Raw genomic sequence first — 27,252 nt, forward strand, 5'->3', positions numbered from 1 at the left:
TGAGCCAAGCCAGCTGAGTTGTGGGTGTGAACCGTTAAGCCCGCTCGCCGAAGGTCGCATTCTGCAAGCCAGCCACCAACCGCCAGCAGCTGCAGCTCCCAGACCCCCAACGCCACAGCGCTCCACTCTCTCTTTCCGATCTCAAGACCCCAAAAAACAATACGAAACAGTAAATGGTTCTGTTTGGGCCGCCACTTGATTTTCTCACGCTGATAAAGTTGGAAAACTTTGAAGTTGTCGGCTCAGCAGCATCAGCAGCAGCTTCGGAGTAGAAACGGCTGACAAAAATCAGCTAAAAGGATTCACAACGCTGACAAATGTCAGTCAGGCTCAAATCCCAGTACGTGTCCGAGATAAGCTCCTCGTCGAGGAGGCGAGGAGATGAGTCTCTGCCACAATGTGGCAACTTTTTCCCAACAAAGCCACTCTTTCTGTAATGTGCTCATTTTCCTTTTGCGGCAAACCACTTGAAATTGGGTTATGTTCGGTTCGGTCAAGATTCTGCTCCAGATTCATAGCCTCCTGCTTGACTCGATAATGATGCTAGTGATGATAATCAAGGTGATGGCTTATTATAAAGTTAGCCATTGCAATGAGACCTGGCTTGGAGAGGGGGTGTTGCTATTTATAGCCATTTTGCAGGGCGCGCCACGCATCGCGATAAGCCATGAAAACAAAACCAGAAAAGAGAACGCTTAGTCACTCCACTTGCTGGCCAAGCTCACCCACGTAACTCGTAATCCAGACGAGGCCACGACCAAGCCGGGGATGGGCCACAAAAATAATAAAAATAATACAAAAAAAAAAAAGGAAAATAAGAAATAATGTCGTCGGTGGAAATTGATCGATTTAAAAAGAATTAAGATCATCGGCCACGTTTCGCGTCCTCATCCTGACTCACTGACTTAGTGAACGACTAAGCCGTCTGCCTCTGCAACTTAATTATGGTTTGTTTACTTAGCCCCCTCAGCCTCAACCTCAACCTCAAGCTCCAAAGCCAGCCTGGCTATCTTGGCCCGGCCTGGCTGTCTGGGCCCGGCTTTCTGGCTTTCTGGCTGGCTGGCTGACTGGGAGGTGCGCTTTGTCATTGCCAAACAATTGCAGTCAGTCGTCGTCGCTGTTGTCGTTGTCGTTGCCTTGGTTGTTCGATTCTTTGGCTTTTGGAGTCCAGGTCGCTCCACCAGACTGTGCTGTCTGAGGTCTGGATGGAGACCCTGTTCCTTGATGGCTATCAGCAATCAGGCGCTTTGTGCGCCTCAGACCACAGAGCACCAGGCCTGATGAGCAGCAGTGGCAAGAAAATAATTTTGAAGTGAACTTCTGCAAGTTGCAATTCTGCGATTTGCATTAATCAAACAAAAGATACTTGAACCAGACGATAACAGATAAGACCTGGGGCCTTTTTCGATGACACCTCGAGCGTGACAGACAGGGGGAGACCTTGGAGGAATGTTGACACCCACAAGATTGCATTCAAAAAAGTACACACAAGTTTAATGTTTGCCAAGATATAGAGGAAGAAGATTTTTTAAACAAATTAAGAGACAATAAAAGTCTGTAAGATCTCTTTATTAAGTTTTGTGCATTCATAAGATAAAATATTACTCATCACAGAATAGAATTCACTTTCCAAGAATGAAAGTATCTATTGGCTGCAAGACATTAACCCTGAAATCCTTCAAATTGGGCATTTTTCCCTTAAACTGTTATCGCTATTATCACTGCCGCATTGTTTGAATTCACACGCCCCCAACGGAAAAGGAGAAACCCAAGTCGGAGCAACAACAAACCAGCAGCCGCAACACAAACAACAAAACAAACAAACAAACAAAAACAACAGAGCAGCAGAAATATGCACTGCGAGAAATATTTGGTGAGATGAGCGCTAACGATGATGACGATGAAATATGTACAAATTTACATAAAAATCCCGGCACAAATATTTGCATAACATTTTGACAGTTTCGTGAAAAACATGCCACATGAGGTGGTCCCAAACAATCACCCCAGCAACACTGAGGCGAAGAAGAGAAGACTCAGCCACAAGGCTGAGAAGACTTTTCTTCTGGGAGATTTCTTTCCCGGTACTTGGGTTGCCGCATCTTCGTCACGTGCATGGAAAGTTTGGGTTTCGGCTTATCGAGATGGATTTATCAGAGGAATTTATTTATCAGTAGCGCCAACAGATTATAAATCAATTAGGCCATGACGTCACAGCCCAGGGGGGAGTTACGTGGCCGGTTTATACCGGAATACCGGCAAGAGATAAGCCCCATAACGTATTATCTTCTCGGATAGATCGGGACGGGAGATGGAAGATGGGGTGGTACACATACAAATATATACACAAATTAAGAATTTAGATGGCCAATCAAAGTCTAAACATTTTGGTAGTAAAATAAATCCGCCATAAAATAAATCTTTTGAAATTCAAGCAGTTTTCTGCTCAACATGTCTAGACAATCTATTTCGGGACTTTCAGTGTGGGAATCATACGTACAACACTATACGAACGATATATATTTTCTATCCAAGTTATGGCCACTGCACATGCATAAATATATTTAATTAATTTGTTGGAAAATATTAAAGAGAATGTCTTAAGTTTTTTCTTTATTAAGCCCTGCAGTAAAGTGTTTCACGTAATCCCATACTTAGTGTTATCTGCAACGGCAGCTGCAGCATTAGGTGGCATTACCCACCACATTAGCCGCACACAGCTGACACGGCCAGTGATAAGCCAAGCTAACTGGGTGCCAAGGTGCCATTTTGGGGGCCGCAATTAGTCAGAGGAACGTGAGAAAGTCTGGTTCGGTGATAAGAGCGGGATGATATTTAAATCTGACCGAAAAAAAACAGTCAGCATCTAGCAGATACAAATGAACCGATTTCGCTCGGGTTAGAGATCTTGTTTGGCGTAACAGCTGGGCGAGCAGATTCTGCCAGCTAGCCGATGAACCGAGAGACTCACACAAAAAAGCCACTAAAAAAGCTAAGAAAATAGAGCAGCGGCAAACAAAGAAAGCCAACCAAATAAACAAAACAAATGCAAGCTAAAGGTGTACACAAAAAAAAAAATTAATCTCTTAAAAAAAAATGTTTTGCTTAAAAAAACTATCTACCAGACAGGTGGGTTTAGTTTTCAAAAACTGTACGATTTTATTTATATTTTTTGAGGACTTTAAATAATGACTATAATATTTCTTCCGGTGTATAAGGTAAATAGAAGCCAACCGTAGAGATCTGAAGCAAATTTCTTGGCATTTAGAGGCTGTGGCAAAGACAATTGATGCCGCTGTTGATGCCGCTTCTGTTGTTGCATGGCGGTCGCTCACTTGACTTAATTAAACGCAACAGACAGTGCCGGGTAAAAATACATACAAAATCAAAAAAAAATAGAAAAATAGAAAAAAAAAACATATCAAAGGGGAAGTTCAAATCAACCCCAAAGGGGGCGGGTACTTATCGCTTATCTTGAGAAGATTACACTTGTTATTGTTATTCCAAATGAATGATAAATGCGCCTCAGACTGGATCTCAGCAGATTCTTCCATTAGCGGTAGTCTTCCGTTGATGTTTGTGGAAAATACAAATTCCATTGCCTGCTTTGCCCCCTTTTTTTTTTTGTTTTTTACTTACAAAACATGCCCGTCTCTCTATTTGCTTGAGTTGTCAGCGCCAGCGACAAAAAACGTGGAAAGTCAACGCTTCAAAGGAAATCACAGTGCGTATACGCAATGTGCAAATAAACAAGAACGTCTGAGAATCACAAACAAACATGGACAAAATCGACATCAACCAAATGGCGACAACGTTGCCAATGTTGGTGTTGTTTCGGTTGCTATATGCTATTTTCTAGTTTTATTAGTTCTGCCAGCATTTTGGCCACACGTGCCAGCCATCCATCCGCCCATCGTCGCCCCATTCGCCCCCCACCCATCTGCCCATTTTCCAATCCAACTCTCTCAAATCGTGAAAATCTTTCAACTGTCTTGATGTGTCTGTTGAGATCTTTATTTTTTTTTCTTGTGGGTATGGAAGCGACATTGTTCCAACCACGTTGGTTCCTTTTTCTTGAAATGTTTGCTTTTACTTGAAAAGATTTTATGCTTTTTTTATTTATATTTGTAGAGTATCACATTTCCTTTTGGTGTATACTTAAAAGTAACGATATAATACAAAAAATTGACAAGTTTCAGCTTAAAAGGATAAGAAATGGCCAAGTTTGTGAGGTTTCCGATTTTCAGGGTTCCCCCATCTTCGAATAAAAATAGTAAGAAAACTCCCCTCACTTTCCATTATTTAATCAACTATCACATATACTGAACAACTGAATACCTGTTGTCGATGCATTATCCCACTGATAAGAGGCCATTGCAGTGCTACTCGAAAGGCCTTTGCCTTTGCCTAGGCCAACACTGCGTATGCGCAATTTTTATAGGTGACGCTTATCATGCAAATATTATCAAAACATTAAGTGAACAAAAGTGAGGAGGACGCGTGCTACAATTGTCACAATCATTATTATATTATCCAGACAAATAAGATAGTGAGTGAATGAGTGGTGGTGGTTGAATTATTTGTTTACGGGACGATAAATCATCGACTTGGACTTTATTCAAGAGAATCCAGCCAGGAGTGACACAATGTCGCGGGCCAATAAAAATGAATCAAAAATAATCAAATAAATAACACTCGAACGCATTCGAAATCGTAAATAACCGAAAACGCACGCGAAGATGGGGTGGGTGACCAAGTTGAGGGAAAATTTATATGAATTTTATTTTTTGGAAAAACTTCCGCTGACAGCATCTCACAGAATGTGGGTCACCCGCCGAGCTGCCAAAATAAATTGTCTCTTTCTTTCCCACTCGCTGGCCGTATATTGAAAATTGAATATACCAAGTATATATTGTACTTATATGTATATTGCATAAAAATATATATAGATAATTTTTGAGGGAAAAAAATTGCATTTGAAAGATTGCACAATTGGGATAAACCCATCGGAACAATGATCCGAGTGGGTAATGACTATGTAAATTGCATTTTTCTCAATGAGTGTAGTTCAGTGTAGTGAGTACAGATATATATTATATATATGTATGATTCGCAGGCAATTTGAACCGACAGATGGCGCCAGTCGGCGTGTCGCATGCAATTCCGCTGATTAATTCAATGCAAAGCAACTTAATTTATCCCCCTCGCCCCTCTCACCACTGTGTTACCGCGACCTGATGCGATAACCATACCACACCGCCCCTGAAATGCTTCTCTTGTGGCCCGTTCGCTGGCTGATGATGGATTTGCATGAATCATTGGCGGCATCGTCACGCTCGGAAAGAAAAGCGCGTCGGGCGAAAAATGAAATGCAAAAAAAATACAAAAAAAAAATATTATTTGAAATATGAAAAGTTATTTTAATGCTTGTCTCCGTCCCAGTCTGTCTGTCTGTCTGACTGTGAGGGGCTTGGAAGGCAAGAGGAGACTGCCAACGAGGCGAAAACGACGACAGTTTTCCTGCCTTTTCTTTGGCAGCGCTTCCTTCCACACTTTTTTCGTTACTTTTTGGATGGCCAGACTTTTCCGGAAGCGCGTCGCGACATCAGCATTTTGGCTATAGATTCAGATTTGGATTTGGATTTGGTGTTAGTTGTTAGCTTTAGCTTTGACGTAGTTGTTGACGCACTTGCTGGGCTCTGGCCCACCAAAAACAAACACCCCACTCGAGAGGCCAATGAGCTCTGTGTGTCGGATTGGATTTCAGATCGATACCTCCTTATCCTTCAACTCTCTCCCTCGAATACCAATACCGATTCCCGTCAAAAGACCAATGGCCCGACCAAAAAAAAATACTCAAATAAAATCACATCAATTTTTTATTAATTTTGTTGGTTTTTTTTTTTTTTGAGCGCATAATTAAGTCATAATGAGAGTATGGGAGGGGGGGACAGATATCGAAGCAATATGATATGCCAATTTTTGGTCTGAACCGAACAGAACACACGCAGAAGTCAAATAAAAATGTTCATCTTATTATTCTGGCTGGGATTTCTGGTTAAATCAAAGCGAGAACCGCTCCGGGCAGGGAAGTAGGAGCTGTTCATGACAATTGTCAACTTGTTTTATATCTGTATCTGTATCTGTATCTGGGTATCTGGGTATCTGAGTAGCTGTGTGCTTGGTGCCTTCAATTCTTAATCGTCTTGTGTGTGGACACTTGTGAGTTGACGTTTCGTATCTCTTCCATACACACAGATATACACAGATACTCGGATACATAGATACACAGATACGAGCAAACAATTTGGGAGCGTGAGAAAGTGGCGCGCACAATTAAAATGCTGCTTTATGGCCCGACGCTGGGCCAAACATAAATTATAAACAATAATTTATCTTTAAATATATGAAAAATTTTTAAGAATAAAAGCACCTATATAAAGGAGTACACTGAAAGAAAAATAAAGGACTAAGATGAAGTGGAAGTGGGATCTCAGATATACTCTGCCCTGAGTCCTCACTTATTTATTTCTTTAATAATTTCTAAAAATTTCTCTCAGTGTTTATTTTGCGAATATAAAATCACATTATATCTATACGTATATATCCATATGGACAGCTTCGTCTCGCCACGCGATCCTCATCGCATAAATTAACATTTGCTGGGCATTAAATCAGCGCAGACTTTGCAGACTGCTTGGAACTGGCTATATGTATAGCCACAATATTAATTCGTATTCCCTGCCAATTACATAACCCAGTGGATGTGCATTATTTTGGCTGCCATTGCACCACCACCACACAACACCCACAAACTTAAATAGATCCACCGATCGATGAATGATCATGAATCACCCATGGGGAGACAGCGCACGCAGATCTCAATTAGCATGTGACGAGTACTTAGACGAGTAGTACCCCGACCCCCTTAAAGCTGCAACCGCCCCCGTCCCCGTCCAGACCCCTCTTCGTCAGACACGTGATATGGTGGCTAAATTTAAGAAAGCGGGGGAGTGGCAAATCGGCTAAGAAAAAATAAATGCAGAAGATACGAGAGGTTTCATTGCCAATTAGTCGCCGGCATTGGTGAGTCAGTCTGTTGTGACTCTTAAATATGTAATTGGGTAACCGGCTAACTGAAAAATCTATTTAAACCAAATCTATTGATAAAAAGGGCACGCGATGGCACGGGAGGTTGGTTCGTAGAACCCTTCCTCTTCCTAGAAACTGAACTTAGATAACCACCAAGGTGGGTGGGTCTTAAGTCTTAAAAGTTTACAATTTATTATCCGGAAATGAATTTGAGGAATTCCATTGTACTTTCTCATGATCGTGTAATGCTAGACGATAAGGAATAGCAATCCGGTGATAAAGCCAACTTAGTTCCCTTTTCCAATTTCGATTCCATGAATCTTTCCAAGTTGAAGAGAAGAAACGATGTTAACGATCTCCAAACAGGCGCGACGCCCATAAAACACCAGACTCATGGGAAAATCTTAAAGAATCTGAATTATTTTCTAGTTTGCTATTTTGTTTATGGCTGCCAATGTCTGAGAATAATATAAAGTCCATAAAGACAGGTGGAAAATTCCGCAATTACCCCTTTAGCTAGATCGTTTCGATGGGATGGTTGTTTTTCTTATTCGATTGAACGATGAAAGAGAAATGCATGGTCTAATTTTCTATTCTAAATTGGTAATTCCTTACAGCACAGAACGCATCGATCACGTCGATCACCTCAGTGCCGAGCAACTCGACCATTAAACACGGCCAGGAGCTGAAGATAATCTGCAAGGTGACGGGCCAGCCGCCGCCGAAGGTCACCTGGTTCAAGGATGACAGGTCCATCAATCGCAAGCGCAACGTTTACCAATTCAAGCATCACAAGTAAGTGTTTCTAGTATATATATGGGTGTGTGTGTTTTATTCCCGTCTGATCAAATAATAAATAAAAATTCTCAATTTAAATAGAAGACGCTCCGAACTGATCGTGAGCTCCTTCAATAGTTCCTCCGATGCGGGCAAGTACGAGTGCCGGGCCAAGAACAAAGCCTCCAAGGCGATCATCAAGCGCCGCATCATGATCAACGCCGAACCAGGTGAGTCGACCCCCGTCCACGTAATCCGTGGGTGTCTTCTGATGTTGCAACCACCAAGTCGCCGGCCAATTCCGAATGCTCCAATTCATTTCTAATTTATGATCTAATGGGGGGGCCGTTTGAAGGCGACCTGCGTGCCAGCAATATGAATTTTATACAGAAAATGTATAAAATTGTATATAAATAAAAACTTTATGTTTAAATCATACTAATTCGATTATCTTTCAGTTATCGTTCGAGCGGAACCTCCTAGTATGGGTGTACCTTGCGATAATATCGATTATTGCTTCCACAATGGCACTTGTACGTTCCTACCGGATCTGGGAGAATACTTTTGCAAGTGAGTATTAAGGCTTTATTCTTATTCTTAAATTTCCTTCATTTCTGTGTCTATATGATAAACGAAACTAGATCTTCTTTTGCTCTTCTCGAACATCCTGTCACAAATCGTCGCCTGTTTTTCAAAAACTGATTTCGAAACTCAAGTGGCTAGCCTCTTGATAAACCTCTCAGATGACAGTCTTATCAGACCTCTCCCCCGTTCGAGGTGCCTTCTAAACTCAAGAGAACTCTGACATGGTGACAAAGGCACTTTCAAGTAAAAAATGTAAAAGTTTTGTGACGAAAATTATGTCCTTGGAAGGCAATTATAAACCGAAACATGCCCTAATTAAAGAATTGAGTTAAGAAAATCAGCACTACCCACTATTTCTTTATGATTTTTGATCCTGAAGTCGACTAAAAGTCGTCACCTATCCAAACGTCCATCTTAAGGGAGATATGCCTTAAGAACTTTTAATATTTTGGCATCGCATTACATGCCTGGGAAAAGGGAAACAAGGGGAGTACACACATATACAATGTGTGCCTGTATGAGTGCGAACTCCACAAAGGCGCACTCGCTTGCATCGGTGTGGGTGTGCCATGTGAATAATGTCTTTCAGCGCCTCCGTTTATTTGGGTGTTTGAGTTGCCGAGTGTGTGAGTGGGCACACGCACGCCAATTCGATTCCATTCGATCCAGAGTGGTATCCCAAAAAAAGCGCATTTCACTCTTCTCCCTACCCTTGCGATGGATTTTCTTTACTTTTTACTTTTTTTTGTGGGAAAGTGGGAAAAATCTGGTAATTTCGAAGCCATAAACTGAGAGCGTCCGCTGCCTATGTCTTAGCCACATCCCAGCCAGCTACCCGCCAGCCAGCACCCACTTTCCCTTTTCGCTAAAATTTCTTTCATGCCGCACGGCTAATTTGTTTGTTCTTTTTTTTTGTTTATATTTTGAAGTGGTCATGCGAACTGCAGCACCGCAGTTCATGGCCATTTCACTGCCATTCTCCTTTTTTTCTATATAGACACATGTATATGAATAATATTTGTTTATAAAATATATTATATATTAAATATTTGGTGTACTAATGCAAGCCTACCAACCTATTTTTTGATATTCTTTCAGTTGCGCGAACAATTTCTTTGGCAGACGTTGCGAGAACAGTATGCCCGACAGTAGGTACAGCAATAATAATCCCCAGCCTTGTGTTGGGGATTTTAAAGGAGGTTATTACTGCTAAAATAGGCACTTCTATAGCATCGATTGTTTTACGTCGAATCAGTCGCGAGTTAACCACAAAAACCGAAACGAACCGAACTCAGTGCCCATACCAAAATAATGAATAAAATATAATAAACTAAACTAAACTATTTAAAAAAAAGAGAGAGGAAAGAAACAAAAAAAAAATAAATAAATATAAAATAAAAAAAAAAACAGAAACCAAGGAAATTCCCTATTGCACATTTCACAGATATCCTTCCACAAAGAAGCTTACCTAAAAAAACGTTAAAAAAAATAAATAGAAAGTGAAATAAACCAAATATAGTTAATAATTGCAATACACACAGATACCATACACACACATACACATACACAAAAAGTACAAATACAGTATGCAGAATCGGAACCACAACAGAATTAAATAAAAGAAACAAAAGCTATACCCCCCAAACCTATATATCCAAACCTCTATCACACTCCATCATACCTTGCTGTCAGAACTAAAAGTTTTATTAGAGAACACATTCCAAAAAGAAACAAAGTAAAGTCTTAAAAACAACAACAAAGAGTAAGCAAAAAAATAAATAACTAACACAAGTTGTTCATAATATTTATTATTTTGTAATCTAAATCATTAAAATCGAGTATAATCAAATAAATACGAATAAAAACAAAGGGTGCTATAGAAGGTTTATTTTAAATAGTTTTTAAATAGGAACCTAATTTAATTTCAAACTCACTCATCACACACACACTACACCACACCACACCAACAAGTAAATGTAAAAAATAAAAAAAAAACAGCAAAACAAAACAAAATTATTAAGCAACTTCTGGACATACGAACATAAAGGACCTACAGGACCAACGGACAGACGGACAGGCGGACACAGATTTTTTGAAATCCTGGAAAAATGTACTGATTAACTTGTCGAATCGTTCAATTGGCTCAGCCCACGTTTACTCAACACAAACCTACATATATACACAAAATATGAATATCACGATTAACGATAACAATCAACAGAGGCTCTCTTAAGTTAGATACACGAATAAACACACGCATAAACATTTGCAACAACACACTCACCCACAAAAGGCAATGTACTGACTAAACAATCGATACGGATATTGGAACTGAATTTTGTTTTGTTTTCGATGTAATTTTTGTAGTTTGCAAATATTAAACAAACCGGAACCAACATTTAATACTATCAACAACGAATAACAATTATTACTCTTATGATTTGCGATTAATTTTAGTTCTTACTCGTTATTAGATATTAACCATTGGCTGTAGATTTGACAAAACCAAAATAAAATTAAAAAAAAAAAACACCGTAAAGAACCCTATTTTCAAATCAATCAAAAACCAACAATTTCATATTGCTCCTTGTTTACTTTTAATTGGTGATTGTTTTTTTTTATGTATTTTTTCTTTTGACTAATCTCTCTTGCGTTTCCGATTTTGGGTAACTCTGTTCACTATTACTTCCTTCATTTGTGCTCGTCTCCTTACAAAATCAAAACAACAAAAATTCCAAGCTAAGGATAGTTTTTAAAATTATTTTCAAAACTTTTCTTGCCAAAAAGCTTCTTTCTAAACAAATCCTCTGCATGGAATTCTTTTATTCGAGAGCGCACTTTGATGCTTGTAGTTGCCCCCTTTTTGTGGAAATGGTTTTTTAGCCAGCTTTTAGTTAAAAGTAAAAAAAAAAACAACAACAAACTGGAAGATTAATTTTTAATTTTATTTATAATTTAATCTCTTCACAGATATTTTGTAATCTACGGCCAAATACATACCTTAAATAACGACTATTAATGCATAGAATTTTGTTTTATTATTTTTATGATTTTATAAACAAAACGAAAAACAAAAATTGATTTCCCTGCACTCAAAAATAAAAACAAAAAAACGTCGACAATTGTAATTTTTTACGATATTAAAAAATTAGAGAATTTGTTGCACCAGCAGACCAAAATCCCATCACCGTTCTCCAAAAATTGCAACTACAAAATGAAAAGAAAAAAAAAACGTATCCAAAATAGAAAACATTTCAAAATTCGCAATGTTTCCAAAATCCCAGAGTTCAGAGTTCCTTCTTCTACCCCCCAAGCGAAAAGTTCCAGATCCAGACTGACTTTAGCAACGTTTGTTTTTGTGCACGGTGACAGAATATTTAAAATGTAAAAAATCCAAACAAAAAAAATATATATATTATATAAAGGATATAAAAGTGAGAATAAACATTACCGATTCGACCCTGACACTGACACTGTTGCGCTTTTGTTGTTGTATCATAGACATATACTTATATAAATGAGAACAAAGGTTGACGTAGCCGAGAACTTTGTAATAAATCCTGTAAATATCTATCGATTTAACTAACTATAAGTTTTGTGTACATTTCAAACTAAGTTAATGCAAGCCCTTCTTTAACCTTAATTTATTGTATTTAATTACACCTAAATTAAACGTAACTTTAGCTCTAAGCCCACGCACAACACACACCACACACAACAAACAACACAACACCCCAAAAGTACCCACACACAAAACACAAACTATAAAGCTACTTAATTTCGAAATACTATATTATTTGTCCTCGTTTATGATTTGCGTAATTTTAGCACTGAAATATGTAAAATGCAAATTTAGTTATTTTTTCGCAATGTGTATGTTGACATCAGTTTGTATGGCTAGGCATAAAGATGAGGAAGTGAGGATGCGAAGAGATTATTTTTAATTATTTTAAGTGGCAAATTTTTTATATATTTAATTATTGAAAGATTTATACCAAAAATACCATGTAAAGTTTAATTCTAATTTAAAAACAAAAACATTAAACAAACAAAAACGAAAAAAAAAAAACAAAAACAAACAAAACGATGCGTAAGAAAAAATTTAATTAAAAACTTGCAAATAATTCACATTTTACAAAACCGATTGCTTTTTGATTTGGTCTGATTTTCTATTCTCAATCTTCTGTGGCTTCTTCTACTTCGTTTAATTGATTGATTTTGGTGGATACCCGACTTTGGTTTTCCCTCCTTTGCTTTTGCCGATAATTTTCCAACTCAAAATACAAATATTACAGCAAACCAAAGCTCTAACGAACCGAGCCCGGTTTCGGCTTAGTCTATTTTTCTTTATCTGAGAATATTCTGGATAAATGAATGTGTCGTTTGGTCTCTTAACAGGCGGTCTCTTCAACCCCCCATGGACTTGAGGATTCTCGATTAGCCGAGCCCTGCGGAAATATGTTTGAGCGGAAAAATGGATCTCATGATTAGTTTTAGATCACAAGAAGATGGCCAATAAAAACAGAATTTGTTGTAATTAATGTTTTGGGTGTTTTTCTTCTCGAGTTTGGCTGTTATTTGCATTTTGTTAAAAGTAAAATTTAACGGTCCAATTTAATATTTAAATTGGCGGGCAATCTTGTTGATCTGGCAGCACTGGTAAACAATTAGTGATGACACATTTAGTATTTTTATCCATTGTTTTAGTATATACAAAACCTGCCAAAGGTCTTGAGCGGGCCCAAGACAATCGATAGTTCGATACATCAGTATTTCTCACACCCCTAACAACTTCATCAGCTTTCAAAAATAGCGGCAGTTTTCGCAAATTTTGTATGCAAATTTCCAAAAATTAAAGACTGTTTTTCCTTTAATCAAGATGTCAACGGCTCAAGCAACAAAGAACTGCATAACCCTTAAGGGCTCCGCGCAGATAATTGTGGAATACCTTAGTGAGTAGCCATCGAAGTCTGCAAGCCCGCCTCCAATGGCGTCTCCTTTGTTGTTTTTTATTTAAATAAATTTTGTAGAGTATGGAATCAATTCGATACTGTTCCAACGCGGCATTTATCCCGCGGAAGACTTTGACAACACCCAGCAGTATGGACTGACAATTCTCATGTCCAAGGACCCTAAAATCACAACATTCCTACAAAATGTTTTGAGCCAAACCGAAGGTAAAGAAGGGTTAAATTTGAGGGAAAGTGCATCCACAATCATACTGTAATTTCCAGAGTGGCTTTCTAAGAACATGATCAACAAGATCTCCATGGTCATCACAAACGCCCATTCCAAGGAGGTACTTGAATGTTGGGACTTTAAAATGCAGGCCGAGCTGGGCGATGGCGACACTAGTGATGCCACAAAGTTCACTAGCACAAAGGAGTTGAGTCGCATCCAGAACGAAATTCGAGATGTAATGAGGCAGATTTCGGCCACCGTCAGTTATCTTCCACTACTCGACTGCATCTGCACCTTCGACGTGATGATCCATACACTTCAAAACACAGAGCTTCCGGCCAAATGGGACGAAACGGGAGCCATTGTCATCCAGAACGCACAGGCAGTGCAGTTACGCTCCTTCTCGACCGGTCTCCACAAGGTGGACACCGTTGTTAACTATAAGATGAGCACTTAGCTCAAGCTTTGATTTTGATTTTAATTCTTTTAAATATTTATTCATTTTCTATATTTACAAATAGTGGGTAACCAACGTAACGTAATTGAGAGTTGCATTAAAAGCCAGTTTTGTGAAAAGCTAACAGTTTCTATAGTAGTTTGGTAGATCGTCGCCGGACGTCGCTTCAAATGCCATCTGCGGACAGAGAGAGGAGCAGCCGTTAGTGGAGCGAAGTGTAGGTTGGAGGGCGTACTGGGAGCTACCTATCCTAAGCAGCGCTTAGTCGTCAAGTATTCGCCGACTTTGCCTATCATCTAGTCTGTACCGAAGTATTTCTGTCCAAAGTGATTGGGAGCCACCGGGTGCAGCTCGGAGGTTAGGATCTTTAGCTTCGGGAACGCCTGAACAACAGTACGGGCAGCCACCGGCGTACAGAACAGATTCGACAGGATAATGCAGTTCTCGGGAACACCGTGTTCCCGCAGTACGTTCACTGCCTGCAGCACAGTGTTCCCGGTGGACATAATTGGATACATCAGCAGGACTTGCCTGCTGCCAATGTCGTCCGGGAAGCGAGCGTACACAACACGCGCCTCATGGGTATTGGCATCTGACTCGACCAGGATCTTGCCAATGCGTATCGACCGGCAGCAGTCGCGCAGACCCTGCTCCATGGCCTCTCCGGAGCGAATGATGGACACTCCACAGTTTCCGGAGCGGTACTTCAGGCCCTCGTAGATGGCACCTGTGGGAGTCTCCACGTCGCAGTGGGTATAGGGCAGCTGGTTAAGCGACTCCTCGATAACCAGGCGGATCAGACGGTCGGCATAGAACTTGAAGTCGCTGCGTGTGGTGTTCCTGCAGGAAGATTCGATATTGCACAAGATACGACCCACTTTAGGAGCCACCTACTTGTCGCGAATGATGGTCAGCAGCTCGGCCACCTGTGGATTGCACTCTAGCAGCTTCAGGTTGCTCCCGTACTCGGCTAGAATGTCCTCCGCCGTGGCAGCCGCCACGACTGCACGCGTGGGTGTTCGAAGCAGCTGTTCCCCCTGCCTTTCAGTGTCCGGTTCCGTCTGCTGTTGCTGCTCTGGAGTGCTGCTCTCCTCCGACTGGGATCCATTGCTGCTGGGAGAGCCGGTGCACATGATTCAACTGATTTAAATGGCAGTAACTGGTATACAAATCGAGGATTAAAGGGGGTCTTTGTTGATCTAGCGCGTGCTATTAAGGTATGGGTGGGTGAGTGTGACCAGGTTGAGTCAGAAAATACCAAAACGAAGAGATATTTTATTTTGCTGATAAAAATAAGAGATGATATCAAACTAATTTAATTGTAAATATAATATAATGATTTAAGAATAATAAATACAAATCAGTAACCTTTGTAAAGTTCGATTAAAATAAATCTAGAAAGTTCGAATAGTACTTAATATTACCACAACGTAAGCGCATCACATCACATTTTTAGTGCTACAGCCTGGCCACTCTGGCACATCACCTCGTGTTCACTCGCAAACAAAGAAAAAGTGCATTTTAATTACTGATTACTGCATTGCGATTAGACGGTCGCGGATTATTGCGTATTTGACGAACGTCGGACAGTCGAAAAATAGCAGGGCGCGCGTGGGCCGAGCATTTCTCGCAGTGTCTCGCAGTGCGGCACAAGTGCGTGTGCCAGCGTGTGTGTGTATTTGTATTGCCATTAACTAATAAACAATAACCTTCGGGGCCACGAAAGCTGCCCCCGCCTGTTCCAACAAACTAGAATATAACGCGCAGCGCAGCGCAGGCATCGAATCGTTTCCGCGTGTACCGTGCTGTCGCCGCCCCCCCCAGCCACCAGGCCACCAGCCTCCAAAAAAGAAGCACACAAATCAGCACCTGGCAGCCTAGCAGCAGACTGCTGACTGCGTACCAAATCCACCCGGGCATCCCATCCAGAGACACACTCATACATCGACCAAATGGCGGACGTGAGCGATCCCAGCGAGCTCTTCGACTTGGAGCTGCACGAAGACGACAAGGCCCATGACTCGGACGACGACAGGATCGAGCTGGACGACGTAAGATATCCCTGCCGCAGCAACTGCGCAGCAACAATTTCACCCACACCATCGAAAGCTGTAGCAGCAACAGAGCAGTAGCAGCAGCAGTAGCATTTTTCCCTCTTTGTTTACCTTTTGCGCTTTGTCTGCGACTTTTCCTGGTGGCGGCTGACGTCTGGGCATCCCATACCCATGCCCATGCCCACTCTCACTCCCTTTCACCACCCATCAGCCAACAGCCAACAGCATCGCCATCCACAATGTCAGTGGCAGTGGAACGCGGCTTATCTGCTGCGCAAAAGTCTGGCGTCATCGCGGCTTCCAGCCTACTACAGTATTATGAAGCAAAAGTGCAGTCATTTGTACGAAAAATTTGTTGCCCTCCGGCCACGATCCACGATGCCTCCTTATGATGATCATGATGATGGAATCGTAGGTGTTAGGCAATCGAAGAGTCAGTGTCCTTCAAACTAATCAGCAGTAATTACTCGTTCGTTTCGTAGCCACATTTTCCACCTTGAAGTGCAGTAATAGTGGAGGTGGAGGAACTGTTGGAAGAACGGTCGGGAGAGCGATCAAGATAGTCAGCCACACACGCTCGCGCACCCTCGGAAGAGGCAAAAGTTCCACTTAGAAAACGAAATTCCTTATCAGCGAACAATATAAAATTAGAAAATGAGAAAAACCTTATAATGCTGATAAGAAGCCACAACAAAAACTCGAAATTCGATTCGAAAGGTGGACTGAATATCGATCGATCGTGTCTATTTGGACATGTTAGGGTTCTCCAAACCCCAAATGTAAATACAGTACAACTTCCTTAAGATTTCCATCTAAAAAAGAGGGTAGATTTCTGGAAAGGAACCCCCCTTCTATTCTTATCATATCGGTCCCCCTATTCGACGCCCTGTCATTTGTAATTTACGCAAGCGCGCACTCCCCTCCTGGCAGTGGGAGCGCACTATCGGCCCAGCCATGGCTATAGCCCCATATCCATAACCCCATCTATTGGATTCGTGTGAGCGCTATAAATTATGATGGATTCGTTAATTGGAATTCACCGCCAACGCTGACGAGGTGAACCAGTTTTTAATGTGCTACGCCGGCGATACTGGGGTCTGAGGTGCCGAGACGCCGCCACTACCACCGCCGTTCAATTGAACTTTAGTCAAAAAAAATATTCTATATACATTTTAAGCATGACGAGAGCGACGGCGGCTGGCGATTCTATCCACCTCTCCCGCCCGACATCTTCCGCCTCCTAACTGTGGCCTTCCGCGCCGCCTAACTGTGGAGCAACAGCGTCCGGGAGGGGGAGGAGCTGCCAGCAGCCAGCAGCTAGCAGAGCCAAAGCATTGCCGGCAGATTATTTGGCATTGTTCCGAGTTCTAAATTTAGTTCTGTCATTAAAGACAAGGTGTGTGTGCGTGTGTATATGCCTCTGGGTAGGAGCTCCTCCTCTCTTACTCAGTCTATCTGTGGCCATTTCCTAGGAGGGAGAAATTGAGGCACAGACTCCAACACCGCAAGACTTCCCCCTATCTCTCCCGAGGCGATCTTGCGGATCATTCATTGGAATCTCATTCAGCTGAATGAACTTGGGCCAACACCGAATGGTGGAGAAGCATGTAACCATCCTAGTCTTCATCTCAAGAGCCAGACCAAGAGCATTGCATCTTCGTTGCTGTCGCCTGCTGCTGTGTAACTTTCCCTTCTGCCATTTCGACGCAAGTTCCTAATAACTATGATTAATTGTTGATTTTTTTTTCGCTGGCAGTTATGCTTGCCCCAAGCTCCAAGCTCCCTCTCATTCACACCATATTTCTTGTCTCTTTCTCGTTACAGGTTGACCTAGAACCGGAATTGTGTATTAATCTGCACCAAGAGTGAGTAATGCCGTAGTTATGCCGTCTTGTAGTTTCTTTTCGCTGGGAAAGGAGGAGGAGGCGGAGGAGGAGGAGGACGTGACTGTGATTTTTTTCGGAGAATGCGGGTTTGATAAGATCCATGAGGGGCGGGCTTAACTGGACTTCCTCTCCGAGCTGGAGAGTCGATAAGCAGCCTAATGGCCAATTATCAGTTGGGAGAATAACTTGTTTACTCACTGGGGGAAGTGGGAACTGGGAACTGGGTAACATCTGATTGATTCGGCTCGGAATCTGAATCTGATCCCGGCCAGACGCGATGATAACGGACCTGGACAGACGGCGGGACATACAGAAGTGTTTACAACTGCTATTGACTACCAACGAGCTGACTGGCCTGGCCTGGCCTGCCGCCTCTTCAATGAGCCAGCTAGTTCGGTATGTAAACAAGACTCGACGGCAAACACTCGACAGCAATAATGGGGGAAGAGGTAGGTCGGTGGGCAGGTGGCTAGGGTAGGGGTAGGATGAATGAGAGGTGACGATTGGCGCGTGCAGGCCATGGCGTTTATTTATAGCATGTGGGCTGCTCCTTTCCCACGCTAGAAGACAACACAATTAAATCAATCCCCAAACCCAAACCCTAACCCTAACCCTAACCCTGGTATTCCCTAATCAGCAATGAAGGCCAGGAGACCATACAGCTTTCCGAGGAGAATGTTAATCCCGGCAAGCTCAAGCTTGGACCCAAGGACTTTGAGCTCAAGAAGGTCCTCGGCAAAGGTGGCTATGGCAAAGTATTTCAGGTGAGTCCATCCATCATCCATGATCTGCTGGTTGCTCACACAATATATCGCTTCAGGTGCGCAAGACCGCTGGACGAGATGCCAACAAATATTTTGCCATGAAGGTTCTCAAGAAGGCATCGATTGTGACCAACCAAAAGGACACGGCGCACACACGTGCCGAGCGCAACATACTCGAGGCAGTAAAGGTGCGAGGAAGAGCTATATCCTCTCTAAATCCCAATTAAAATTTCTTTCTAATCCCCTCCAGCACCCGTTCATAGTAGAGTTGGTCTATGCCTTCCAGACAGATGGGAAACTGTATCTTATACTTGAATATCTGAGCGGTGGGGAGCTGTTTATGCATTTGGAACGCGAGGGAATATTTCTGGAGGACACCACATGGTAGTTATTCTAGAGAGTTCTCTAAAGAATCCAAAGACTAAAGTCCTTCTGCCCTTCGATAGCTTCTACCTGAGCGAGATCATCTTGGCCCTGGGCCACTTACACAAACTGGGCATCATTTATCGGGATCTTAAGCCCGAAAACATACTCCTGGACGCCCAGGGGCACGTCAAACTAACCGACTTCGGTCTGTGCAAGGAGCACATCCAAGAGGGTATTGTCACCCACACCTTCTGCGGCACAATTGAGTACATGTGCGTGCGCCCGCAAGCCTACTATGATTCCTTGTCTTATTATCAGAATTTTATGCTAATTTTGGTTCATTTTGTTATGCAGGGCCCCTGAAATCCTCACCAGAAGTGGCCATGGCAAAGCAGTGGACTGGTGGTCCTTGGGTGCTCTTATGTTTGACATGCTAACTGGAGTGGTACGTAGACATCCGGATGTATAAGATATCCCATTAATGACTTCTTAATCTTAACAGCCACCGTTTACCGCCGAGAACCGAAAGAAGACCATCGAAACCATTTTAAAAGCCAAGCTCAATCTGCCAGCCTACCTCACGCCCGAAGCCAGGGATCTGGTGCGTCGTCTGATGAAGCGCCAGGAGCCACAGCGCCTGGGCAGCGGTCCCGAGGATGCGGCGGCTGTGCAAATACATCCATTCTTCAAGCACGTCAACTGGGACGATGTCTTGGCCCGACGCCTCGAACCGCCCATAAAACCGCTCTTGGTAGGTCCTTAATGGAGCTTATGGATTATATATACTCATTCCTTATGTATGCCTCTGATCCTACAGCGAAGCGAGGACGATGTCTCACAGTTCGACACGAGATTCACAAGACAGATCCCCGTTGACTCGCCGGACGATACAACGCTGAGCGAAAGTGCCAATCTTATTTTCCAAGTAAGTATAATCCTCCCGGGGGATAAGTGGTCATAGTTGCTTCATTTTTGGGTGGATTTCACAATAAATACTTTACTAAAGATTAGTCTAAGCCTAGGAGAGGGATGTCTCGGCCTTCTGGAATACTCAGCGATAGTCGGCACCGCATTGGAAGTGGGGCTCCTTAAGGGGTATGCCCGTAGGTCCGTCCGTAAACTCGCAGAAGTTCAATCCGATCCGCCGGAAGGGATGACACTTGCTCTTGGGGTTGCCCCACTTGCCGCGATACGTGAGCCAGTCGGGCACCAGTGATCGTCCTTTTGAAGAAGGGATATTATAATAAGGATATTCTAGCAGGAGTACCACCAGTATCAGTACTCACCGTAGGACCTCAGGTTCTCGTAGCTTATGTCCACCGCCTTCCAAGTATTCCAGGGTGTTCCGAATCCGTTTATGTCGTACAAACGAGCCACCTTGACGAATCGATGCTTTCCAGGAGCTGTCCACAGACCATGAGAGCCCTTGGCGGCAAACAGAACCGGATGGTTCTTGAAAGTTGTCACCGTCTTGGGGAAGTTGGGGCGCTGCAGGATGCCCTTGCGCGTCTCCTGCCGGCGGAACTCAAAGGAGCCCGTCAGGCGGTTGTAACTGTAGAAGGCTCCCGCATCATGGGCCGAGACATACATGGCTTGGGGCTCGGAGTCTCCGTTGAAGTACAAACTCATGTGCTCCCAGTCGCCGACATGGCTGCCTATGTCCTTGCGATTCCCGAGACAGTAACCATATACAGCCGGAAAGGGAATCCTTCCCAGCGGGCCCAGACTGACGGTGCACATGGTCTTGCCCTGGCTGTAGGGATAGAACATCCAGTAGGTGACATGGAAGCCTGGAAGCTTGCCCTTGCCACCATTAACCTCCTGCTCTGGCGTCTCGCCGATGCTGTTCTCCTCCAGATTGTCGTCCAGGTCGGATCCTCCACTGAACTTGACATTGTCCGCCAGATTGGCGATGAAATTGTTGACTGGAACGCTGCTGTCCGGCTCTTGCTCCAGATCCTTCTCCGGCTGAGGCCTGGGGGTGGTCTCCGCTACTACCAGCTCCTCGTACTCGTTGAGGGGGGGACTGTACATGGGTGCCTCACGCTTCACCCTCTGGAAGAGTGGATACAGGCGCGAGGACCTCCGCACCGTGTCGTTCCGATCCTCCAGCGGATCAATGGACACCGGTATGTAGGGGCCTCGGGTGCTGGCCAGCGGCGGAGTCGGGACTGGGTTCATAAAATCCCGTTTCGGCGGGCAGAGGCTAACCACTCCATATATGGGCACGGGTTTCTCGTTGGGATTCCGTCCGTAAATGAAGGACTGTTCATTCTCCAGCAGTTCCTGGACCTCGTCGTTCGTCACCAGATGCGACTTGGTCGAGTACTCGCTGAAGGGAACACCGGGCCGGAAGCTGCCGCTGTCCTTGTCCATCGGATGGACATGCTGCAGGAACTCCTCGACGCCCAGCGGCATGAACTTCTCCTCGGGCGCCAGCCAAACGATGGGCGCCCATTGCTTGATCAGCCGCTCCACTGCAAGATCGGAAAGATAGTGGGTAATTAGTGCAATTAACAGCCCGGTGGAGATGGTTACCCAACCCAAGCCACTGCTCGGCCAATGGCCCCCAATTCCGCTCTAGACCAGCTCTGATTTTCGTTTTCAAATTTCAAGTGTTATAAATTTCACTTTCACACTCGAAGCGGGGCTATGAAGACCACTTGCCGGCTAGGTGGTGGCCCCCACTCGGCCCACCTGCCGAACCGACAAAGAGTAGCAGCCAGTAACGGTAGCAGTCGTTAGCAGTGTAGTTTGTTGTGGCTAATTCGCAAAATTTAACGCCACCCGAGGTGAGCTGACTGCCTGCCTGACTGACTACCTACCTCTGTTCCACATAAATACGCACTGGATGGCCAAGACCCCTCCCGAAGACCCGCCCGATGAGGCGGTGAGGCGACTCCCCGACTCTAAGTGAGTGCCAAGCCATGAAGTCGTTCAACTAAATCGTCACGGAAATTTCACTTGCTCGTGAATATAAAAAAAGGTGAAGTGAAGGAAAGCTTAATAACCCTGCCCTTAATTATGAGGTGTTAAGGTATTAGGTTCTTGAAAGTATTACTGGGCTTTATAATAAAGAAACAAATGATGCCTTTGCTTGGAACTTATCACTGTATCTTGGTTAATATTTGTGGCTTTAAAAGGGAAACCCTAATTTCTTATAATTCTAATAATGATAGAATTTGAAATAAGCTATTAATGTTAATCATTATTGTCTTTCTTTAAAATAATGGTTTCTAATCTTAATATATTTAATCTTATATATCATAGTAAGGAATGGTATAGTATTCCTCTTTCTTTTTTTGGTTTCTAATCTTTGTAGGAATATAGTATGGTATTTTTAATCTTATGAGGTATGGTGTGGTATTCCTCTTTCTTTTTATACCCTTGCAGAGGGTATTATAATTTTGTCCAAAAGTGTGCAACGCAGTGAAGGAGACATCTCCGACCCTATAAAGTATATATATTCTTGATCAGGATCACCTCCTGAGTTGATATGAGCATGTCCGTCTGTCCGTCTGTCCGTCTGTCTGTCTGTCTGTTTCTACGCGAACTAGTCTCTCAGTTTTAAAGCTATCGTCTTGAAACTTTGCACACACCCTTCTTTCCTTTGCACGCAGTATATAAGTCGGAACGACCGGGATCGGCCGACTATATCCTATAGCTGCCATATAACTGATTGATCGGAAATGGTATAACTTTGGTGTTTTTAGAGTTAGAGAGTTCAAATTTGACATGTGAGCTATTTTTGGCAAAACATTACGTCATGCAAAATTTCATAAGAATCGGCCGACTATATCCTATAGCTGCCATATAACTGAACGATCGGAAATGACCCAACTTTCGTGTTTTTGAAGATAGAAAGCTAAAACTGAATACAGATTATATTTTTGGCCAGTTGATCCAACCTACCAAATTTCATTAGGATCGGCCGACTATATCCCATAGCTGCCATATAACTGAACGATCGGAAATGGTATTTGGTAGAAATATCAACTTTCGTATTTTTGAAGATAGAAGTTTGGGACTTTTTTTAGATTTTGTATTGAAATAAATTGGATTATATATTCCTATTCCCATAAGGATCGGCCAACTATATCCGATGTTTGCGATATATATCCGGTTTTAACTGCAAGGGTATATAAACTTCGGCTCCGCCCGAAGTTAGCTTTCCTTTCTTGTTTATATATTTAATCTTAGGATGAAGAAGTAGAATGTAGTATTCCTCTTCCATTTTTTGAAAATATTATAGGGAGTAATGTTAGTCCAGGTCATATACTAGGTAGATAAAACATCTATAAGTCTATAAAGTAAAGAGTCTAAACTAATGTTCTTTAATTGTAATAATAAAATTTATAATGAGCTATAAACGTTAATGATTTTAATAAATGGCCATATACTAGGTAGATAAAACATACATATATAAGACTTTAACCTAATGCTCTCTAATGGTAATAATAATGATATAGTGATAATGAGTTATAGATATAATGATATATGATCATGAGTTATAAATATATGTATATCTATAAAGCATTTTTTTGTTCTAAAGAAAGCATTCTTTGTGTCAGAAATAGATCCCAATACGATACAACAATTTACAGAAGCTTTAGGGTGGGGAAAATGTTACTCCATAAGTCCTAGTATGGCAAAGGGAAGTTGATCCATATAAGGTATCAAAAGGAACCAAGAAAGGTCTATGTGTGTCTAAGTTTGTTTAGGGAAGACCGGAAGCCGTCTTAACCTAACCCGACCCAATCTTCAAACATAAAAACATAGTATGGAGTGGTATATGCCAAATACTATTAAAGATATTCCCTAGTCTTCTAGTAATATTTTATGAGAGATTTTTACATAAATGCTGAAATATAGATAGACTATAGATCTTACAGATCTACAAGACTTTTCCATTAGACAACTGACATGAGAGGTATAGCTTTATAATATCCCGTTTTTCCCGCTGATTGTTGTTGTTTTTGTTGATGCATACCTACTTCTTTATCTAATGCCGTTATTTGCGCATATTGCACAGTTGTTTGTTTTTGTTGCTGTTGTTGTTGTTGGTCAAAAAAGGTGGCAGCTGCAGCATCGTTGTTGTTGTTGTTGTTATTGATATTGCTGCTGCTGCTGCTAGTGTTGTCGATGAAAGTGGCAGCCACACCATCATCCAATGTGGCATTCAATGGTCTGATGTTGCTCGGGGGTGCTTGGCTGGTGGCTGGTGTAGTTGCAACAGTTGCTGGCAGTAATTGTTGTTGTTGTTGCACTTGTTGGTGTTGTTGTGGAGACTGCAGCGCTGCCACCGAAAGCAGCGCCGCCAGGCAGTGCAGCAACGAAAGTGAATTTATTTTCAAAAGCTTGGACATTTTTTACGAATTTTGCTCGCAATGATTTTCTTTTTGGGGTTTTTTTTTTATTTACTTGGCTAACTATTTATTTATGTTTTTGTAGTTGTTGGCTTGGATTTTTACCCACGAGTCACGAACAAAGCGTGGCTTTTGTGTTATCGCGTTCGCTATTTACCGATTTTGTTATTATTTTCACACACTTTGGACAGTTTGCCAATTTTGTCACAGGTTTCTTATACATTTTTCGTTTATTGTGGTTAGTTGTGGCATTTATGCCTTTATTTTTGGTGCTTATGGTTATGCAATGTCATTCAGGGACTTGAAGACTTCCGCTCACAGTTTCAGAGCCACTGCCACATCAGCTGATGATCGTTCTTGTCCCAGTTTCTTTCGCGTCCAAAGCACTCTCTCTTTGAGTTAAAATTTGAGTCTCTTTTTATGCACGTGCACGCATGCGCTGCTGTGTTGGAGCTGGTGGTGAGCTGGTCTCGTTGCCCTTCAACTGGTTTTCTTTCGTTGGTAGGTTATTGGTAGCTACTGTTAACAACTTGTAATCCCGATAGCCCTGAACCGCCGATGACGCTGCACGTTTTGCCCCAGAATCAATGTCAGCAGCTGGAAAGCGAGTTTATTTTGTATATATATTGGAGAGTATTTCAGCCACCCGCCGCCTGGCCAGCGAGGTGCTCTAGGCCTTTCTCCACAGTTTCGGGCTGGCACGAAAGTTACTCCAAGCTGGGCTTGTTTTCTTTTCTGGCCACAACCACCGGCCGAGTTCGTCGGAGTCGTGTTGGTGTCTGAACGCTTTGAGCGTTTCTGCGAGACTGAGCCAACTTGGCTGGCTATTGGTTTGGTTTGTTGTTTGGGTTTCGGTTTCGGTTTTGGTTTCATCGGCTCGGCATGCTCTTTCTTCTTCCCAAACAGTGCACTGCATGGGGAGCCAATTGCGCAGCTCCTCGCCTTGTTTACAAACATATGGAATCGGTTCAGGCCAGGTGACCCTTGAGCTGGTTTACGGCCCGGTAAGCTGTGTAAAGTTTGTTTTGTTTATATGGCCTTTATGGGATTAGTAGGCTGAATTGCCTAATTGGGTAAGTAAGAACTTGCTTCTTTCTTGGATAGGTTTCAGAGCCACTGGTTACCTCATCCAGCTCCATTGCTAATTACTTAATGATGCTTACCAAACCAACACGCTAGAAGATCTGAAGATCTGATAGAAAAGTGGCTTTAATTAGCACCTCCTCCATAATCCAAACTGGGATTCAATTAGAACTTTATTACGGATAACTGGAAACTTTCTCAACGCTTCGCGGGCTTCGGTAGCCGCACCTTCAGTTATTGTGGCGCTTCAGTGGGTCATCACGGCTCGATCACAGTTCCAATTAGCGCGGTGGCACAGTGGCGCTCTCACGTACATTTCACCTGGTAGTGACAGGCAGTGAGGTGTTTGTACCCCCCCTCCTCCAGCCAGCCAGCTAGCCAGCTACTATCTCCGGAGTCACGCATTTGTGTCCAGCCTCCGTGCCGGGGGGAATTCACAGAGACCGATGCCGGTGGCGGCTTGATTTTGTTGTGTGCTTTTAATTATTTTATTGCATTTGCCGGTGGATTTCGTCAAGGCATATATTTAATTAATGTCTCTCCTCACCGGGGCTGGAAAAATTATGTAAAATGTGTTACATGGAGCTGAGCCACTCAGCCACTCAGCCAGCCACTCAGCCCAGCTAGTCAGAGCTTGCATAATCCCACGGGTACACTGGCTGGCGATATTAGTATTCAAGTCGGGAATCGAACGCAAAACTGGACGCACTTGCCCGATCCGATCGCACACGACCGGGCAAGTGGGTCAGGGATGTGGGTGGGGCGAGTCACACTCCAATAAATGGCAAACTAAATCAAGGCTTTTCTTTGCAGGGATTTACCTACGTAGCGCCCTCGATACTGGAGGATATGCATCGGGCGAATCGGATGCCGGCCCGCTCCCCCCGACGCACGCCCCGCCAGCTGCCGGACAGCAGCTTCCGCCTACAATTCCCGTCCGCCAGCAACGCACCCATGGCCATGCACGGCCATCCGCATCCGCAGCCCCTGCGCTCCGGAATGTTTGCCCGGGCCACGCCCCCAACACACCATATGCAGACGTTCGCCCCCCGTCCGTCGCCGGCGCAGGACGAGATGATGGACGTGCAGCAGGGCCTGCCGATGGTCTAAGTCCTGGAGGGTTCTTGGACGGCGACTTCCCATCACAACCCATCCCACCCAGCACTTCTCCCTCTCTCCCCAACAAAAAAAAACAGAAATTGACAGTTACTATTATGACGTATGTGGAGTATGGACTTGGCTAAGGATACGGAATGAGTAGGATGAGGATCAGGAGCAGGATCACCCAGTGGTGTCGTCTGTGTGCAGAGTTGTTTGTTGTTAAAGTCAGCGTGCACGGATCGCGCTGTGAGATGATGAGAATGATTATGATAACGATTGATAATGATGATTGAGGATTGATGATTGATGATTGGGCTACGCATTAGAGAGGCGTTCGTTTTTGGATACAACCTAGATACTACGACAACCAGATAAAGATATGCTATAGCTATACTATATAGAACGATGGCGATGACAGGAGGCAGCATCCTCTAGAACCGACCTCCAAAATTTATCCATGTTTATGTATAAATATTATGCTTACACTTATGTTTATATAGGCGAAAAGGATTACACAATTTAGTTCAAATGTACACACGC

General features: G+C 43.0%; 6 protein-coding genes across 10 annotated transcripts in view; 3 read left to right on the forward strand and 3 right to left on the reverse strand.

Moving 5' to 3' along the window:
- The window catches only part of vn (membrane-bound neuregulin protein vein), a 32,259-nt gene extending 19,307 nt beyond the window's left edge, over nucleotides 1-12,952 (forward strand). Inside the window, exons 2-6 of one of the 3 annotated variants that reach the window (XM_043210523.2) lie at nucleotides 7,710-7,887; nucleotides 7,972-8,099; nucleotides 8,328-8,439; nucleotides 9,553-9,602; nucleotides 12,853-12,952. In XM_043210523.2, the coding sequence (XP_043066458.1) occupies nucleotides 7,710-7,887; nucleotides 7,972-8,099; nucleotides 8,328-8,439; nucleotides 9,553-9,602; nucleotides 12,853-12,881 (497 nt within the window). In that variant the 3' untranslated portion in view covers nucleotides 12,882-12,952. Of the gene's footprint in view, nucleotides 1-7,709; nucleotides 7,888-7,971; nucleotides 8,100-8,327; nucleotides 8,440-9,552; nucleotides 9,839-11,424; nucleotides 12,554-12,852 lie in introns of those variants that run through there. The other 2 variants (XM_043210525.2, XM_017244959.3) reach the window with 2 other exon arrangements.
- Nucleotides 1-27,252, reverse strand: part of Usp47 (ubiquitin specific protease 47) — a 120,277-nt gene that overhangs the window by 46,561 nt on the left and 46,464 nt on the right. The window lies entirely within an intron of this gene.
- mad2 (mitotic arrest deficient 2) lies at nucleotides 13,217-14,216 on the forward strand. The gene is made up of 3 exons (XM_017244895.3): nucleotides 13,217-13,406; nucleotides 13,485-13,631; nucleotides 13,689-14,216. Exons 1-3 carry the CDS (start codon nucleotides 13,334-13,336, stop codon nucleotides 14,090-14,092), a joined length of 624 nt encoding a protein of 207 aa, XP_017100384.1. The 5' UTR covers nucleotides 13,217-13,333; the 3' UTR covers nucleotides 14,093-14,216.
- Nucleotides 14,132-15,329, reverse strand: kri (uracil phosphoribosyltransferase krishah). 2 transcript variants are annotated; one of them, XR_001773436.3, is made up of 3 exons: nucleotides 14,987-15,329; nucleotides 14,338-14,932; nucleotides 14,132-14,269 (listed from the first exon to the last, which is right to left on the reverse strand). XR_001773436.3 is itself a non-coding variant. In XM_017244894.3 (2 exons), exons 1-2 carry the CDS (start codon nucleotides 15,223-15,225, stop codon nucleotides 14,389-14,391), a joined length of 783 nt encoding a protein of 260 aa, XP_017100383.2. In that variant the 5' UTR covers nucleotides 15,226-15,329; the 3' UTR covers nucleotides 14,265-14,388. The 2 variants fall into 2 exon arrangements, 1 of the variants encoding a protein (XP_017100383.2); XM_017244894.3 differs by having other exon boundaries at nucleotides 14,265-14,932.
- S6k (Ribosomal protein S6 kinase) lies at nucleotides 15,541-26,870 on the forward strand. The gene is made up of 10 exons (XM_017244893.3): nucleotides 15,541-16,143; nucleotides 17,971-18,011; nucleotides 18,670-18,796; nucleotides 18,853-18,984; nucleotides 19,047-19,180; nucleotides 19,243-19,434; nucleotides 19,517-19,607; nucleotides 19,665-19,913; nucleotides 19,980-20,087; nucleotides 26,425-26,870. Exons 1-10 carry the CDS (start codon nucleotides 16,045-16,047, stop codon nucleotides 26,719-26,721), a joined length of 1,470 nt encoding a protein of 489 aa, XP_017100382.1. The 5' UTR covers nucleotides 15,541-16,044; the 3' UTR covers nucleotides 26,722-26,870.
- On the reverse strand, nucleotides 20,111-25,173 carry LOC108127688 (uncharacterized). 2 transcript variants are annotated; one of them, XM_017244891.3, is made up of 3 exons: nucleotides 24,153-25,173; nucleotides 20,449-21,639; nucleotides 20,111-20,383 (listed from the first exon to the last, which is right to left on the reverse strand). In XM_017244891.3, exons 1-3 carry the CDS (start codon nucleotides 24,526-24,528, stop codon nucleotides 20,214-20,216), a joined length of 1,737 nt encoding a protein of 578 aa, XP_017100380.2. In that variant the 5' UTR covers nucleotides 24,529-25,173; the 3' UTR covers nucleotides 20,111-20,213. The 2 variants fall into 2 exon arrangements, with proteins under 2 accessions (XP_017100380.2, XP_070135390.1); XM_070279289.1 differs by having other exon boundaries at nucleotides 24,157-24,210.

The sequence above is a fragment of the Drosophila bipectinata genome, chromosome 3L (genome assembly GCF_030179905.1).
Source record: "Drosophila bipectinata strain 14024-0381.07 chromosome 3L, DbipHiC1v2, whole genome shotgun sequence".
Taxonomy (NCBI): domain Eukaryota; kingdom Metazoa; phylum Arthropoda; class Insecta; order Diptera; family Drosophilidae; genus Drosophila; species Drosophila bipectinata.

What these genes read in the sequence shown, in the direction of transcription:
- kri (XM_017244894.3), bottom strand. Translation starts at nt 15,225, where the DNA reads ATGTGCACCGGCTCTCCCAGCAGCAATGGATCCCAGTCGGAGGAGAGC. An exon ending in CTGACCATCATTCGCGACAA is followed by an intron (nt 14,933 to 14,986) that starts GTAGGTGGCTCC and finishes ATCTTCCTGCAG; the next exon opens with GAACACCACACGCAGCGACT.
- mad2 (XM_017244895.3), top strand. Translation starts at nt 13,334, where the DNA reads ATGTCAACGGCTCAAGCAACAAAGAACTGCATAACCCTTAAGGGCTCC. An exon ending in GATAATTGTGGAATACCTTA is followed by an intron (nt 13,407 to 13,484) that starts GTGAGTAGCCAT and finishes TAAATTTTGTAG; the next exon opens with AGTATGGAATCAATTCGATA. An exon ending in TGTTTTGAGCCAAACCGAAG is followed by an intron (nt 13,632 to 13,688) that starts GTAAAGAAGGGT and finishes TGTAATTTCCAG; the next exon opens with AGTGGCTTTCTAAGAACATG.
- S6k (XM_017244893.3), top strand. Translation starts at nt 16,045, where the DNA reads ATGGCGGACGTGAGCGATCCCAGCGAGCTCTTCGACTTGGAGCTGCAC. An exon ending in ACAGGATCGAGCTGGACGAC is followed by an intron (nt 16,144 to 17,970) that starts GTAAGATATCCC and finishes TTCTCGTTACAG; the next exon opens with GTTGACCTAGAACCGGAATT. An exon ending in TTGACATGCTAACTGGAGTG is followed by an intron (nt 19,608 to 19,664) that starts GTACGTAGACAT and finishes TAATCTTAACAG; the next exon opens with CCACCGTTTACCGCCGAGAA.
- LOC108127688 (XM_017244891.3), bottom strand. Translation starts at nt 24,528, where the DNA reads ATGTCCAAGCTTTTGAAAATAAATTCACTTTCGTTGCTGCACTGCCTG. An exon ending in GGCATTAGATAAAGAAGTAG is followed by an intron (nt 21,640 to 24,152) that starts GTATGCATCAAC and finishes CCGATCTTGCAG; the next exon opens with TGGAGCGGCTGATCAAGCAA. An exon ending in CGAGAACCTGAGGTCCTACG is followed by an intron (nt 20,384 to 20,448) that starts GTGAGTACTGAT and finishes CTTCTTCAAAAG; the next exon opens with GACGATCACTGGTGCCCGAC.